At 39.1% G+C, this 14,658-nt stretch overlaps 1 protein-coding gene across 1 annotated transcript in view; it reads right to left on the bottom strand.

The window, feature by feature from the left end:
• LOC114559361 (copine-9) overlaps positions 1 to 14,658 on the bottom strand; it is an 86,201-nt gene that overhangs the window by 70,505 nt on the left and 1,038 nt on the right. The window contains exon 2 of the mRNA XM_028583956.1: positions 13,995 to 14,035. Coding sequence (XP_028439757.1) covers positions 13,995 to 14,035 — 41 coding nt within the window. The remainder of the gene's footprint in view (positions 1 to 13,994; positions 14,036 to 14,658) is intronic.

Genomic DNA, 14,658 nt, shown 5'->3' on the forward strand with positions numbered 1-14,658 from the left:
TAGCTTAGTATAAAGACTGGAAGCAGGGAAACAGCTAGCCCAGCTCTATCCAAATTTTTTAAATCTCCCTACCAGCACCACTAACGCTCATTAACACATTTTATTTTATTAACATATACACAAACAGAAATGTAACTATTTCCTGTCCTTACACTAGTTAGGCTATTAGCCTTTTGTTTCCATTATTATTTGGTTATTTGTGAAGGGGGTGCATTCAAGCTGTATTACGATGCACTTTAAAATCTACATAACCATGTTCAGAATGCTGAGGGCTAAACATGTAACAGCGCTAAATGTCATGTGTCTTTCAAACCATTGCTGATCTAGAGGAGATTCCACTTAAAGTGTTCATAATATGCTCATTTTCAGGTTCATAATTGTATTTAGAGGTTGTACCAGAATAGGTTTATGTGGTTTAATTTTCGGAAAAAAAAAACATATATTTGTTGTGCTGCACATTGCTGCAGCTCCTCTTTTCACCCTGTGTTGAGCTGGACTACAATAGAGCTGTTTGGAGCAGTTGTGTTCTGTTGGAGATGGTAAGTCCCTTTGGGGTGAACTTTGGGCTTTTTCACTTTGTAAACCGATAACGTGCACAAAAAGATATATAAAACAATAAAGTAAAGGGGGAAAGCCAAAAAGCATAATATAAGCACTTTAAAATGACTATGGCCATTAAATATTGTGGTTGTGAGAAGGACGACCATGAACTTTTGAATCAACGGGGGCAGCTCACTCTTTCCTCAGATCTCATCAGGAGACCTTGAGGGTAATTAGAGACCAGTGACCTTTATTTAGATGGAATGACTCAGGCCTTGCCTTTATTCACCTCTGCCACTGAGAATTATAATTGAACTGCTTATGTGTAGGCTATACCAGTGGTTCCCAAAGTGAGGTCTAGGGACCCCCATGGGTTAATGAGTGGGTCCCTTGCAAAAAGGCGAAGTATTTTCACTATAATTCCATAACACAATGACAGAATGTATGACTATTTGTCACTGGTTTCATACACTTTCTGAAAATAAAACATCTAAAATGAAAAATCCTACCGGATGGTAAACCTTGGGAGGAAATCTTAAACAGGGGTCCGTGGTCTAATTTGTGTTATTTTAGGGGTCCTTGACATGAAAAGGTTTGGAAACCACTACGCTACACAATGAATGAGGAAAATGTTACAAACGGAAAATCAAATTCCTTGCCTTCCATCATTTTTTCATTGGAGATATTGAACAAGACGGAACAAACATGTGCTAACACATAACAACATCAAACAATTTCTGTCTGTCATCTAGTGCCATGACAGAAATTCTGCTTCCTACTGTTAGAAGCAATTTTCACAAACACTCAAATACTTGCAGCAGCAACCCGCATGTAGAAAAATGCAGCAGTACTGGAAATGTAATACAAACTTTTTTTTTCTTTTGGTCTTAAATCTGAATCACATCAAAGGAGCCTAAATCACATAGGTTATATATCGGAATAAAAATCTTCCAGATGAGTCATTGTAAAACCACAGCAGGCACTAAAACAGCATTTTATAACAGGACAAGGAACAAACTCGAAACTAAAAGCACACCTGCTGTGCTATAACTAAACATTAACTCCTACTTGCTAGTGAGTCAGAATCCTAAAGCAGATACAACAAAATGAATGTACAGGAAGTATCACATAGTTTATGTAATTTAATAAACATGACTCACTTACATCGCAATGAGAGAAGACTAATCATAATGGATTCGATACACATAATTGTATTTCATTTAAAATACACCAAGACTGGTGGGAGCGGGGAGGCCGTCTCTCCTTCAGATTTTAGTGGAGTGAAACCCTCATGCATGTGGATGAAAACTGCCAGTACTCCACTGGCAAATTATGTTACATAAGAGAAGTGGGATGTTTCATATGGGAGCCTGATAGCGGTGTAGATGGCGGAGGATAGAAATATAAGTGTAAGTAGTGTGTGGCTTTAGAAGCTGCACAGTGAGAGTATTAAGCACCTAAAAGATTGCATCAATTTTGTTGTGTTAGCTCTTAAACTTTCAAAGTTTTATTGAGCAAATGTCAGCAATGATTTTCTTGACTCTAGAACTGAAAACGATATCATTGTTGTATCAAATTTGAATAGGAATTGGAGCCGGAAATTACGCTTCTTGAAGTGCAAAAAGGGTCACAGGAAAACAAAGAAGAAGCGATTGGGAATAAAAAAATATCTCATGAATTCTATTATTTTAATCTGGGTCCAAAATAATGAATCATACAGATAGGTTTGTCTCTGATCGACTACCAGCCCATAAGCTCTTTGGGGATTTAAATTCTTCTTAGCTAGTCCACTTCAAATGGAGAGAATTCGCTCTGCGAAATGCATGAGAGCTGTTTGCATCTCTCCAAGGGCAGCATCAATGTGGTGAGGTCACACATGCCTAGAATATGTAAAAAACCCAGTCAGGACTGGACTCAATAACACAAAGGGCCAGTATGAGTATCCAACTGACTAACAGCAAGGCAGAACATGGTGTATGAAAAGAGCTTTCTTTCAAAATGAAACATCCATTGTTTAAAAAAAGTGACACCTACTCTAAAACACTGACTGACAGCATTAATTGGTACACGGCACGCATGGGAACTTTCCAAAAGGGCTTACATAACTTCCATCCTTGGTGAACAAAACACCAGTGTAAAATCATCTAGTGATTGATTGATTCGATTATTATACTACACTGGTGCATAGCCGGTTCAAAACGGGTCTGTTCAGAATGGGCTGATCGCTTGGCCCTCTTGTATTGTTGCTTGCAGCTTTCTCCAGAACCGCTCATCCAAACAACTTCACACTCAACACTGCGCTTCCTTGGGTCCTGAGCAACACACCTGCCATGACACAGCCTAGTTGCGTCCCCTAGCAATACTAGAGCACTTCTTAACAGCTAGCTATTTGGGACCAAACAAATGTGTTAATTCCAAAAAGTTACATCAATGATTCTTGAAATGTTTGAGTTTGCTACAATGTAGTCTGAAACGAGAACATTCCCAGGATAATCACTGTGTGTGTGTGTGTGTGTCACAAGGAAGGCCTGCTTGGTTCTTTCTTTGAATGATTGTAAAGATTTACAATGATTGTATAGATTTATAAAGACTATGTTAATGGCATTTACTCTCTAACTGGGACGTTTTGGGACTGATTGGTGGGGATTTGCTATGGACATAATATACACGGCAATACACACAAGAGCAATTTACATTTAACCCTGTACTAAGTTAATTTAAATAGCTCACGTTACTGTACTGTGTGAACAGTTAGCTTAATTTAATATTGTGTGGCGTTTTCTTTTGCGGGTTGCAAATGTTCCACCGAAACAAGTTCCTTCCCAAGGCTATTTTGCAGAGTCACGGTGATTGAGTCTGACGCTTAGCGCCGCCCAAGACAATTGTAATTGGTTGAAAGAAATGCCAACAAACCAGAGCACATTTTTCTCCCATCCCAGAATGCTGTGTAGACTAGGGTCTGACAATGCGAGACTAGCTCTCCCATCTTTTTCTTCAATTGTTCTTGAATGTACTGTAGCGAGCAACAGAGAGCAAGCTGTACCCAGCATGCAGTTGTAGTGTAACAGTTAATAGGGGTCCCTTCTCAATAAACTACACTGTGTGTACTTAACACGCTACTAATAAATATGTATTGTAGATCTCTATAACTCGCACAATAGACATTGCAGTTCCTTGGGTCCATAGCAATATGACTGCCAAGTGTGATGTCGATCAGATAAAACGGTTGTTGAGAAAATCAAAAGCCCGATGGACAGACAGACAGAGGCTCCTTCCATTTCATTTAGATGTTAATGTCAATGATTTTGCCAAGACCCACAGTATCAAGTTATGTTATAAAGTTGAGCTCTATAATATGTTATATGTTACCCCTCCTCCACGCAGTTACTAGTAGCCAAGGAGGACACGGAGGATTAAAAAAACATGGACTCTTCAGAAGAGGTAGTTATCTTCACTCGAGTTTCTGCGCAGGAAAGTCACCGGACGACACAATCTTCTGAACATAGCGACACTGAGAAATAACTGAGTTGTGTGGAGCTGATAGTCTTAATTAGCTTTGTAGCAACTCATTTGGCAATGGCTTGAATGTAATGGACATTTAATTAATATCAAAAAGTTATGCACTAAAGCTTTAATTACAAAGAAAAAAAGGAAATGTAAAGGTAATGTCCTGCATTTGGATACATTATCAATCTAGTAGTAACATTATGACGAAATTGGTTATCGTGCTTTTCATACAAATAGAATCTTCACACATAAAAATGCTATGTAAGCCAATCACATATCACATATATACAATAAATAATCAAAATCACATTTAGTTTCCTTAGTAGAGAATCGTTTATGATAAATACTGTTGTATTTCCATCCTTACTACTGACCTGCCGTATCTTTGACTGATGTTGTTTAGGAGAATATTAAAGCTTTAGTGCGTAACTTTTTGATATTAATGAAAGTCCGACAAATTCAAGTCATTGCCAAATGAGTTGCTACAAAGCTCATCAGCTCCGCACAACTCTCTGTATTTCTCAGTATGGCTGTGTTCAGAAGATTGTGTCGTCCGGTGACTTTCCTGCGGAGAAGCTCGAGTGAAGATAACTACCTCTTCTGAAGAGTCCATCATGTTTTTTTAATCCTCCGTGTCCTCCTTGGCTACTAGTAACTGCGTGGAGGAGGGGATGGGGGCGCGTGCGCAATCACATAAGGCTTGTATCATGTGGACGCGCCAAAAGTGTTGTTGTCATTACTTAGAATTCCTCATGGGGGCGACAGAAACTACACACTATAGCTTTAAATGAAAGTAAAATCAAAGAATAACATGTTTTATTCAACTCAAAGAAACCCTGTAAAGGGGAAAATAGAAAGTAAGACACAGACACGATAAAGAAATCAAAAACAGATCAGCAGATCACAAGTGGTACTTAAAACAAGAAACAAATACAAAGTTAGGGAAATAAAGAAAATACCGCATGCCCAAAATCTTGTATAAGGCAGTCCTTCCAGAAAAATGCGGACTTTTTTTGTGATTGTTGCGGGCAAAAATCCTTGATTGTGGGGCATGTTTTCTTAATAAATGCGTTGGAATATGCGGGCTATTTATGCAATTTTATGCGAAGAAATTGCGGGAACTTGCAAAAATTGCGGGAACTTGCAAAAACTGCGTTTTGATGAAAAAGAGAAAAAAAAAGTGATTCCCCCTGCTTTTCGATGATGTTCATGTTGCGTAATTACGTCACTTCATAACGTTCCCATGGCAACAGGGGAAAATGGCTGCTCTTGTGTGAAGTAAACGCAACATTTTTCAACTTTCTGCTAAGATATATGTGACTTTTTTGCAACGAAAATGCAGGGATTATGAAATCATGCAAGCCTCCACCAAAGCTATGCCCTATCTTGCAATGTTAACAAAAGTGAAAAATAATTTGTGTATCCGCCCGTGAATTGGATTTGCTCCTTGGTGGAGGTAAGGCAGCATCCATATCGAGGATGTGGCTGATGAACAGGGCAAACCAAAACAGTAAAGTTGCAGGTCTTGAACCAAAATAATGATAACTACATGGTTTGTAAATATGAGACCTCTTTCCCATAGTGATTTGAGCCATTGTTAATATAAAAATATTGATTATTGCAGCTTTAACACAATTCAGTTTCTATGAGAAATTAGCCAGCAACATTGAACAGGAACTGGACTAGACTCGGTTAAGATCACTTACTGCAATAGGGCTGCTGGCCAAGAATGAGACACTTCCAAGATGAGAGAAAAAAAATTGAGACCAAGAACTAATTTCAGCACTGCAACCTTGAATATTGCATGCCTGGAGTTCATGGTCTCCAGGCATGCAATATTCAAGTATGCAATATAAAGCATATGATAGAAAACATAAATAAAAAAGTCTAACAAAGAGTGAAAGAAATTATTTGCATTGTAATCCAGCATAAGAATAAGAGTAAAAAGAATAAGAAAAGTGAAAGGAACTGGAAGCTTTCTTACTTGCAGTGAGGAAAAGCACAGAAATGGAAACACTGTATGCTGTCTCTCATATATGTTTGCCTACTGCTCTCTATATATTTAGACTTATTCATGTCTATTTGAAAAATCTCAGAATTCATTCTTTGCAAGCCAGCATCCTAGGTCTTGACTTCAGACACACATTGTTTGCAAAGTTAAAACATCCCCCATGTGTGGGCGGATACCGAGAGGCATCAGGTAAGGGTAAGAAATAAATTGAATTTACACAATGACCAACGTGATACAACGTCCCCAAGGACAAACACTGAGTCATCAATAAATTAGATAAGGAGAAGTGCTTCAGAGCCTTTGCTGTGGCATCTTAGCACATTTTTGTACAGCGCTGCAACACACACACACACACACACACACACACACACACAAAGCTCAAGGGATCATGACTAAAACTCCAAAGAGGGGAACCCAGTTGGAAAAAAAGAAGTAAAAAAAAGAAAATTCCATAACAGTCTTGAGGAAAATCTAATCAGGGCCAAGGCTCTGGCTGCTTCAGGTGGAAGAAAAAGAATTCACTGCACTGAAATGAGAACTGTGTAAATTATCATCTGATATGAAGTAGCATCAAAGCGTAGAAGCTTTTGGGTTCTGTCTCTAATTTGCTCTGTCTTTCTATTTTTGTACGTGTCCCAAATGTTCAATCATGCGCCTCCATCTTTCATGTCGGTGTCGTTATCTCTTGTGCGGTCTCTGCACTGTGGATCTGTCATTGATCACTAACTTTGATCCCTGATGATCACATGATAACATGCACTCTCATCATCGCAGCCTTAGAGGATCTCACAGGCTTATTTCAGTGCATTTCTCAGACGCTCCGTTTCTCACACTAAGTTTGGCCTTGGGTGTGTAACTTTCATTTTTGAGCTTAGGACCTGACCGTGCTGATTAAGACTGCGACATGGTTGAAAGCTCAAAAAATGAAGTTCTTAAGTGGACCTTGAGTTACGATTTTTCCTCTGTCAAAATCCGGTCTTGTTTCAGTGCAGTTTTACTCTTCCTCAAATAACTTCAGAAAGCTGAGTCACTCACTGCTGAGAGGACATAATGATGCACACCTGTTTTCACTTTCACTGATTGAGCAACAGGCAGAGTTAAAAAAAAAAAAAAAACACACACACATCATGCACACCACAGTATGGCTGAATACGTTTAACAGAACATAACCTTGTGGATTTCAACAACCTTGCGATCTGTCATTTGTAGAATCTGATAAATTACAAAAAAAACATTGGACTGAGATTTATGTAATACATAAAAAAAAAATGTAATGTTAGTAAACCGGGCCAGGTGAGAAGATAGGGAAGCAGCCTCTTGTTCAGCAGCAAATCCACACATTTGAAAACTAGAACAAGAATAAGTTAATAACCTGTTTTTTTATGTCAAAATATCGCAAAAAAAAATTTTCGACGCTTGGCTGGGGTGGAAAAATCCATCCCTAACGGAAACAGACTTAGCAAAGAAATGTACGTCGGCACGTGACTTAAACGGTTAAAAGGTTCAGCTTGACCGTAGAGACGAAAACATCAGAACATCAGCGTGGGCAGATGAGAATACAGGAAACAAACATGAATGCCATTTTGAATCCCAGTTTGACTGGAGCCGTTTTACTTTTTTACTTTACTTAAACATCTCATTGCACTCCCGTCTGCAATGGTGTAATGGCACCCGACTTGAGAATTAGCGCCACCAATTGTTTATTTCAATATTCAGCCTGTTCTTATAATTCGTTCAAAAAGCTACGAAAAGTTAAGCACTGTAATTCATAAGCATTCCACGTTTTTTTTTTATTTTCTTTTTTTTGTATTCCCTACATTGACGGCCGCTGGATAAGAGCGCGCCTGGCCGCACAGGGAGGAGGTCAGGGTGGGCGGATGGGTGTTAACGTACAGGACTTTCAAGCCAGAGAGCGGAGTTAGCTTCCCAAGCCCTTCACCAAGGAAATCCGTGGATTTTAGGAGTGATTTAATCCAAGCCATGATCTTTTTCCTAAAATTATCTAGTCATTTTGGTGCCTGGTTTTGACTTTCGTTGCGTCAAAACGCTCATATTATGTGGACTAAATTTATTCATAATGTCCGTCGAAACAACCGGCAGCTCGCGGTGCTTTCTACCCAGCTCAAAGTCACCTATTTTCGGGTAACTGAACCACCAAGTGATCATGAAAGGCTTGTATCACGTGGACGCGCCAACAGTGTTGTTGTCATTACTTAAAATTCCTCATGGGGGCGGCAGAAACTACGCACTGTAGCTTTAAACAACTACCAACTGCCGCTCGGCGTCATGGAGCTCGTAGCCAGCCGGCATCACGTGACCAGCCGGCATCACGTGACCAGCCGGCATTACGTGACCACCCGGCGGTCTCCTAATTTCGTAGGATATGATACGGACTCGTTCATGAGAATACGTTGCAATAAACTTAGAATTTTTTTCTTTTGCTGACTTCATGGAAATGCTTTTAAAATTTGTGCTTAATTTGGATCAGGTGTCAAAATTGTTGTTGATTAATTTTCTATCAAGTGGTTTATTAATTTGATCGATTAATCAATGTTTCACTATCTTTCTCATCTAATCTGAGGTGAGTGCTCAAATAATGAACATTTGTCATCCACAATCACTTAAACTATGTATGGCACTTGTTTATCACTTTAAAGGGCCTTGGTATTGGTAAATACAGCAGGATGGGATGTGTTTGTTGATGTGGGCAGTTTCAACTTCAGCTAATCAGTGAATTATCTTACGGTATTTTTTCTCTCTTTGTGTCTTAACTACCACCTTTGTCTCCTTGCCAAGAAGCCGCCTAGGGTAGAGCTGCCATTTTTGTTACATCTCCACCTGGAGTCAGGTTTAGGATTGTAACTTTTAGTTTGGGATTTTTTTTCTACTCAGGACAGGTTGGCTTGTTATTTTGCCCAGGGCTTTCACTGAAGTTACATTTAACCCTCCTGTTGTCCTCTGGTCAAATTTGACCCGTTTTCAAAAAGTGTCTATATCAGAAAATTTGGGTTTCTTTCAACCCACGTTGAAAAAACATTACGTGGATGGTTCCGTAAAATAAATGATCAGTTCACTACTTTCATTGAATCTGGGTGTTTTATTAAATTTTCGAGCATTTTGAAAGAAAAAAAATATGAGAAATAAATTGAAAATAATAGACAAAATGTCAAAAAAAAAAGATTTAAAAAAGTGGGGGAAAAAGGAAAGAAGATGTAAAAAAAAAAAACCTAAAAAAAAACTAAACCAGCCCGGTTCATATGTGAAAGAACATCGGCAAAGCAACACAGACTCAATACCAATATAAAAGGAGTTTATGTTAAAGTAAATGTGATTCATTGTTGTTTTTTTTAACGTGGTATCGAGAATCATGTAATTTCACTGGTATTGGTATCGACTAAATTTCTGGTATTGTGACATCCCTATTGTCTTATAGTTGAATGATACTGACATTAGAATAGAGTGATTAGCCATAGAAACTCTTTTTGGCCTGATTTTATATTGTGTATTTTTGTTCTGTCATGTAAAGTTACACATTTTAGCATTTACACAATCAGCAGTTAGTAATTCTTGCCATACAAGTAGCTTTGATTAGGCGTGTATAATTTGATTAACTCGTTTAAATGAGAAGTGGAAAAGAATGAATGATTGAGCAGGTCAATCTCCTCTCTCCTGTATGGCACCCACACTGTTAATTTCTTCCTTCCTGTCATAAACTGCAGTCACATTACTGCCATGGCACATGGCTCCCATGTAACTTTCCTGCCAAATATCCAACAGCTGAGACTGGGCAGTCATAACGGCTGGAACCAAACAGCAGGGAGCAGCTGTGGCTGTAAACAGACCTGAAGGTTTGAGGGTTTGTGGTCCAAACTATGAAAAACACCTGGACGAATGCATCCAGATACATGTCCAAATAACACTCTGTGTTAAGTAGATACAATAACAGCAACATTTTGTGATATTGTAACGGATAGGAACATGGTAGAGTTTCTGTCATGTTGTAATTATGACTGGGTTTATAAATGGGTTAGGGGTAAGGGTTAGGATTGTTCATATAAAAGACGTTAAGGGATAAATAATCGGTTGCAGCGTAGCTACTACAATTTCCAGAACGTTAGTGTTAATGTCGTCAGATAGCAGGTTCTTAAGCTTGTCAGTCATTTCAGCTTCCTATGACGGAGAGTTACTTTGTGCTTGTTAGAGTCAATAAGGTCAGATAGCAGCAGTTAACAAAATGATTGCAAAATGATGCACATTTTTTCCACACAGTCTAAGGAAGAAGCTAAGGGCTACTGTTCTCTTAAGTAATTATAAAGCCAAGTAACAGATTGTCTTCATCTTTGACATGTTATGTGCAACATTATCATATTGCTACACTGTAAGTAAGAGATCATGTACAGCAAGCTGGTCCCTGGCCAACTGTTAATTATCTGGGCCACTCAGATCAGCAAGTGAAGATGTTTCAGCAACCACTGAAATACCACTAGTTCTCGCCTCAATTAGTGTGCATATGAAAGCAAAACGTATGTGGACTATACATAATAAATTATAGCAATGTTTTTTTTTCTCTAGTCTCTTATGTCCACATCCAACCTTCTACTGCACAGCCTAATGCACTGTACAGATATTGTATGTACACTTAAGCTGCAGATGTATGCAAATGTTTCGTATCGGCCCCAGTTTGGGTTCATTTGATCTTGTTCAGTTGGTGGCTGTCAGGCAGGCTCGACTCAAATCACTCGTTGACGCCCACGTTCGAGACAATGATTCGTTCGTTGTCTCGCTTCCTATGTTTTGAGCAACTTCAACCCCATAGCAGGCAGCGTGAGCAGTGACATACGATACCAGCGATTGCGTGGGCAGTGTGAGTGGGAAAAGTCGGGGACTCATGAGCTCTCACTCGGTACATTCGAAAGGCTGACCCGGTTAGGGTCGATTTGTCGGCTAATCGGTCGTTTTGGTCTTTTTTCGAATAAGATCTTTAGTTAATTAGTCATTTTTTTAAATGTTTTTTCATGCATAATGACTTATTTCCAACAAATTTATGTGCACATTTCTAGTGAACACATGATTTAAAGTGGTGCTTTTGCATGATTCCTTTTGAAGAAACTCATTTCTACAGATCCGTCAATTAAATCAACTAATCAATTTGTTGACAAAATCATGAGGGTCAGTCAACTTAGAATTCCTTTAGTCAAGGACAGCCCTAGACCCAATACAAACTGGAAACTAAAAAGAGTCATTCAAAAAATGATTCCTTCGCCCATCACTACCCAGTAGCTCCTCAGGCTGCCTTCACATCTGCGGCCCATCCCTATCAGCCGAGCCTCGAGACCAGCCTAGGCGAGGAGTTAGACTGTGCTTTCCAGCTGTGATTTGTGTAAGTAATTTAAAAAGCCTGGCTGTCTGGCTGATTTGGGGGTACCATTTGTCTGAGAAAGTTGCACCCAATGGGCTCTCGAAGGTAACGCACTACTTTTCTGTTTAGAGGCAGCTGGACTTTTAGCTAGAAAGCTTTAGTGTCAAAAGGGCAAAAGGGATAAACACTCAAACTTGTAACAGAGCAGTTTGGAATGCAGGTGAAGAGAAGATGCATTCCTTGTAATTTTCTTTCTTCGGCTCTTCAGCTTTTTGAAGTATTTTTAGAGGGACAAATGCACTCTTCTTGTCGTCACATTTCCAACTAAAGCACTTTTCTGGCAATCTTTTCCAGCTTGGTCTGCCACACTTTTTGCTGTGATGATTGTGCTAAGAGTCATATGTGAATCTGAAGATTGATTATTTTTGTATTATGGATTTTAAACATAGATGGAGCTGAAGGTAGTTACTTAGGACGATTCTCGAGAAGTGCATTAATTCATCCCTTGTTAAAAGGCAGTGAAGTTTGATTCGTAATGTTTCAAAGATGACAAATGAATAATGCACCGCACAAGCATCTTCCGTCCCACTTTTATCCTCTAACTAACTCTCTGATAGCCTGTACCATGCTCCTTTTGTGTTTATTTAATGCCGGCCTGCCTTTTTTGTCTCTGCATGTTCTATTCCATTATGTTCTTCACGGGGTAAGATTTTGTCCTTTGAAAAAATAAAATGTATATTTAAGAGCTTCTCTGTGATGCTTCTTGTGAATTACTGGTGGAGTGACAACCAGACTACTTCCCGCAGAGAGATGAAAGGCCTTGAAACATCCACAGCATCAGTCGGCTATTCACAACCCAGAATCCAGCATAAAAAAAACAGCATAACGTAGAGAGCTAACGTACCAGAGTATACGTAACGTTATCTCCTCTGGAAAGACAGTTTAAATAAAAATATATATTGTGTAGGAGAATGCAGCCATGTTGTCTATTGTTTTACACTGAGTATCTTCAGTTAAGTATGTTTGAAGCATACATTGAATTGTTTCTTTCTTGCCCTATTTTAAACTTTGTCAGGATTTTAAACACTTCTGGTCCAGCCTTGTGAAGCTGTATCCTGCAACGCAAGCAGCAGGAATTGCATACTTTGTAATGTTTAAAACAAAATAAAAGCAAGATTCAAAAGTAGTTATCAAGTAGGTAAACACATTAATTCATTCATTTGACCACATGTCGGATTTTGTTAAAGGTCCTATGACATGCTGCTTTTTGGATGCTTTTATATAGACCTTAGTGGTCCCCTAATACTGTATCTGAAGTCTCTTTCCCAAATTTCAGCCTTGGTGCAGAATTACAGCCACTAGAGCCAGTCCCACAATGAGCTTTCCTTAGTATGTGCCATTTCTGTCTGTAGCTTTAAATGCTATTGAGGAGGAGAGAGGGGGGGCAAGGTGGAGGGTGGGGGTGTGGCCTTGACCAACTGCCACTTTGCTCGTTTGAAAGCCATGATGTCTCTCTCTCATGGGTGGGCCAAATTCTCTGGGTGGGCAAAGCAGAGAAAGGGGAGGTAACCTTGGAGGAGATTCCAGATCGGTCCATCTGAGCTTTCATTTTCTCAAAGGCAGAGCATGATACACAGGTTTACACAGTTTACACCTATCGCCATTTCTAGCCACTGGGGGACCATAGGCAGGCTGGGGGAACTCATATTAATGTTAAAAAACCTCATAAAGTAAAGTTTTTGTGCCATGGGACCTTTAACAATTGGCCATGTTTTAAGCAAGATGATACTCTCCAATTTGTACATTCCATGATTGTAATGGATTATAATGATGATTCCCTTGTTGCTGACATCTTTGATGTCTTGAGTTACATTTTCCACATTGTTTGTTTCTGGTTTCCATGAAATCCTAATACTGGTCTTCATTTTTTTTTTTTACTGGGGTTTAAGCTGGAGCATGTAAATTGTGTTAGCTATACACAACTCAGATACGTGGCTAACATTTGCAGCTCCAGAGTCCTGCATATGAGACATATCCTTCCACTAAATACCATAAGAATATAGCCAGCCTTGTGTCTTCATTGAGACGGTATATTCAAGGGATGAATGGCCACAGGTTAGTAACTTCGCATTGTCTTCCAGCTCTGCCATCCTCCTTCCCTTAATTCCTTCCGCTGTCATTGCCAGCCTACCTCACATCCTAACCTTTCTTCCACCTTGACTTTTCAGTCCCTCTTTAGTCTCTTCCTTGTTATTTATTCTCCCTCCTCACTCTCGTATTTTATCAGCAGAGGTGTCACCTATTGATAGCTCTGACCTTCTTCAGTGCAAGAGCCAGAGGACAGAGAATAGAACATGGTTTATTAGCCTATATCTAACTGATTTTCTTGCTTTAAGGAAGAATGCTGGTGTACAAAAAACATGTAAAAATGAAGAAAAAAATGCAACAAGTGCATGTTCCAGTTTAAAAAGACTTAAACAACAAAATAGGTCAATTTCTAAAGTAATAAGGAACAAAAAAAACAAAACATTGTTCTATTAATGCCAGAATTTCAGACAGTAAGGGCTTCATACATACCAGGATCGGACTTGGAGAATGTATCCACATCCAGCAGACTCCTGTGGTAATAGAAAAAAAACGTGCAGGTAAAAATGGATCCTTTCAGTCCTTTTTTTATTGTTTTGAGACAATGTCTTCATTCATTAACATATCCATTTTTGTCTCTTTGGTTTTTCACTCCCCTGAGTCTCAGCAAAGCCCCTGAAAGCTAGGTCATGGGCAGATTTCAAGTGAAACCAACTTCTAAAAATACTGACTCTTTTCCTGAAATGCAAGCCACAGCGAGCCAAATAAAATAATGTACACTAGGTTACTCAAAGGCTAATGACAACCCTCAGGAAGAGGAAGATTAAGTAAATAATGTTAATGCAATGGTAATATAGGAAGATTTTTATATTAAGCTAAGATAACCAGCTGCTGGCTATAGCATTTGTCATTATGCAACTTAAGATCCTACATAATACAAAATAACTTGAGAAAAAAAATGGATGGAAAATGCCATAAATTTCAATATACTGTTGGGCAAAAAAATAAGACAATAAGATGTCTGACATGTAATTCTAGCTGTTTTAAATATTTTTTGGGGAGATGGGGGGCTTCATCATCTATCCCCCCATCTGAGCCCACTCCCTCCCGTCTTAACTCAGGTGTCTGGCCACTTCAAGTCTGGTTGATCTCGGGA

This window comes from Perca flavescens, chromosome 7, assembly GCF_004354835.1.
Source record: "Perca flavescens isolate YP-PL-M2 chromosome 7, PFLA_1.0, whole genome shotgun sequence".
In the NCBI taxonomy this organism is placed as follows: domain Eukaryota; kingdom Metazoa; phylum Chordata; class Actinopteri; order Perciformes; family Percidae; genus Perca; species Perca flavescens.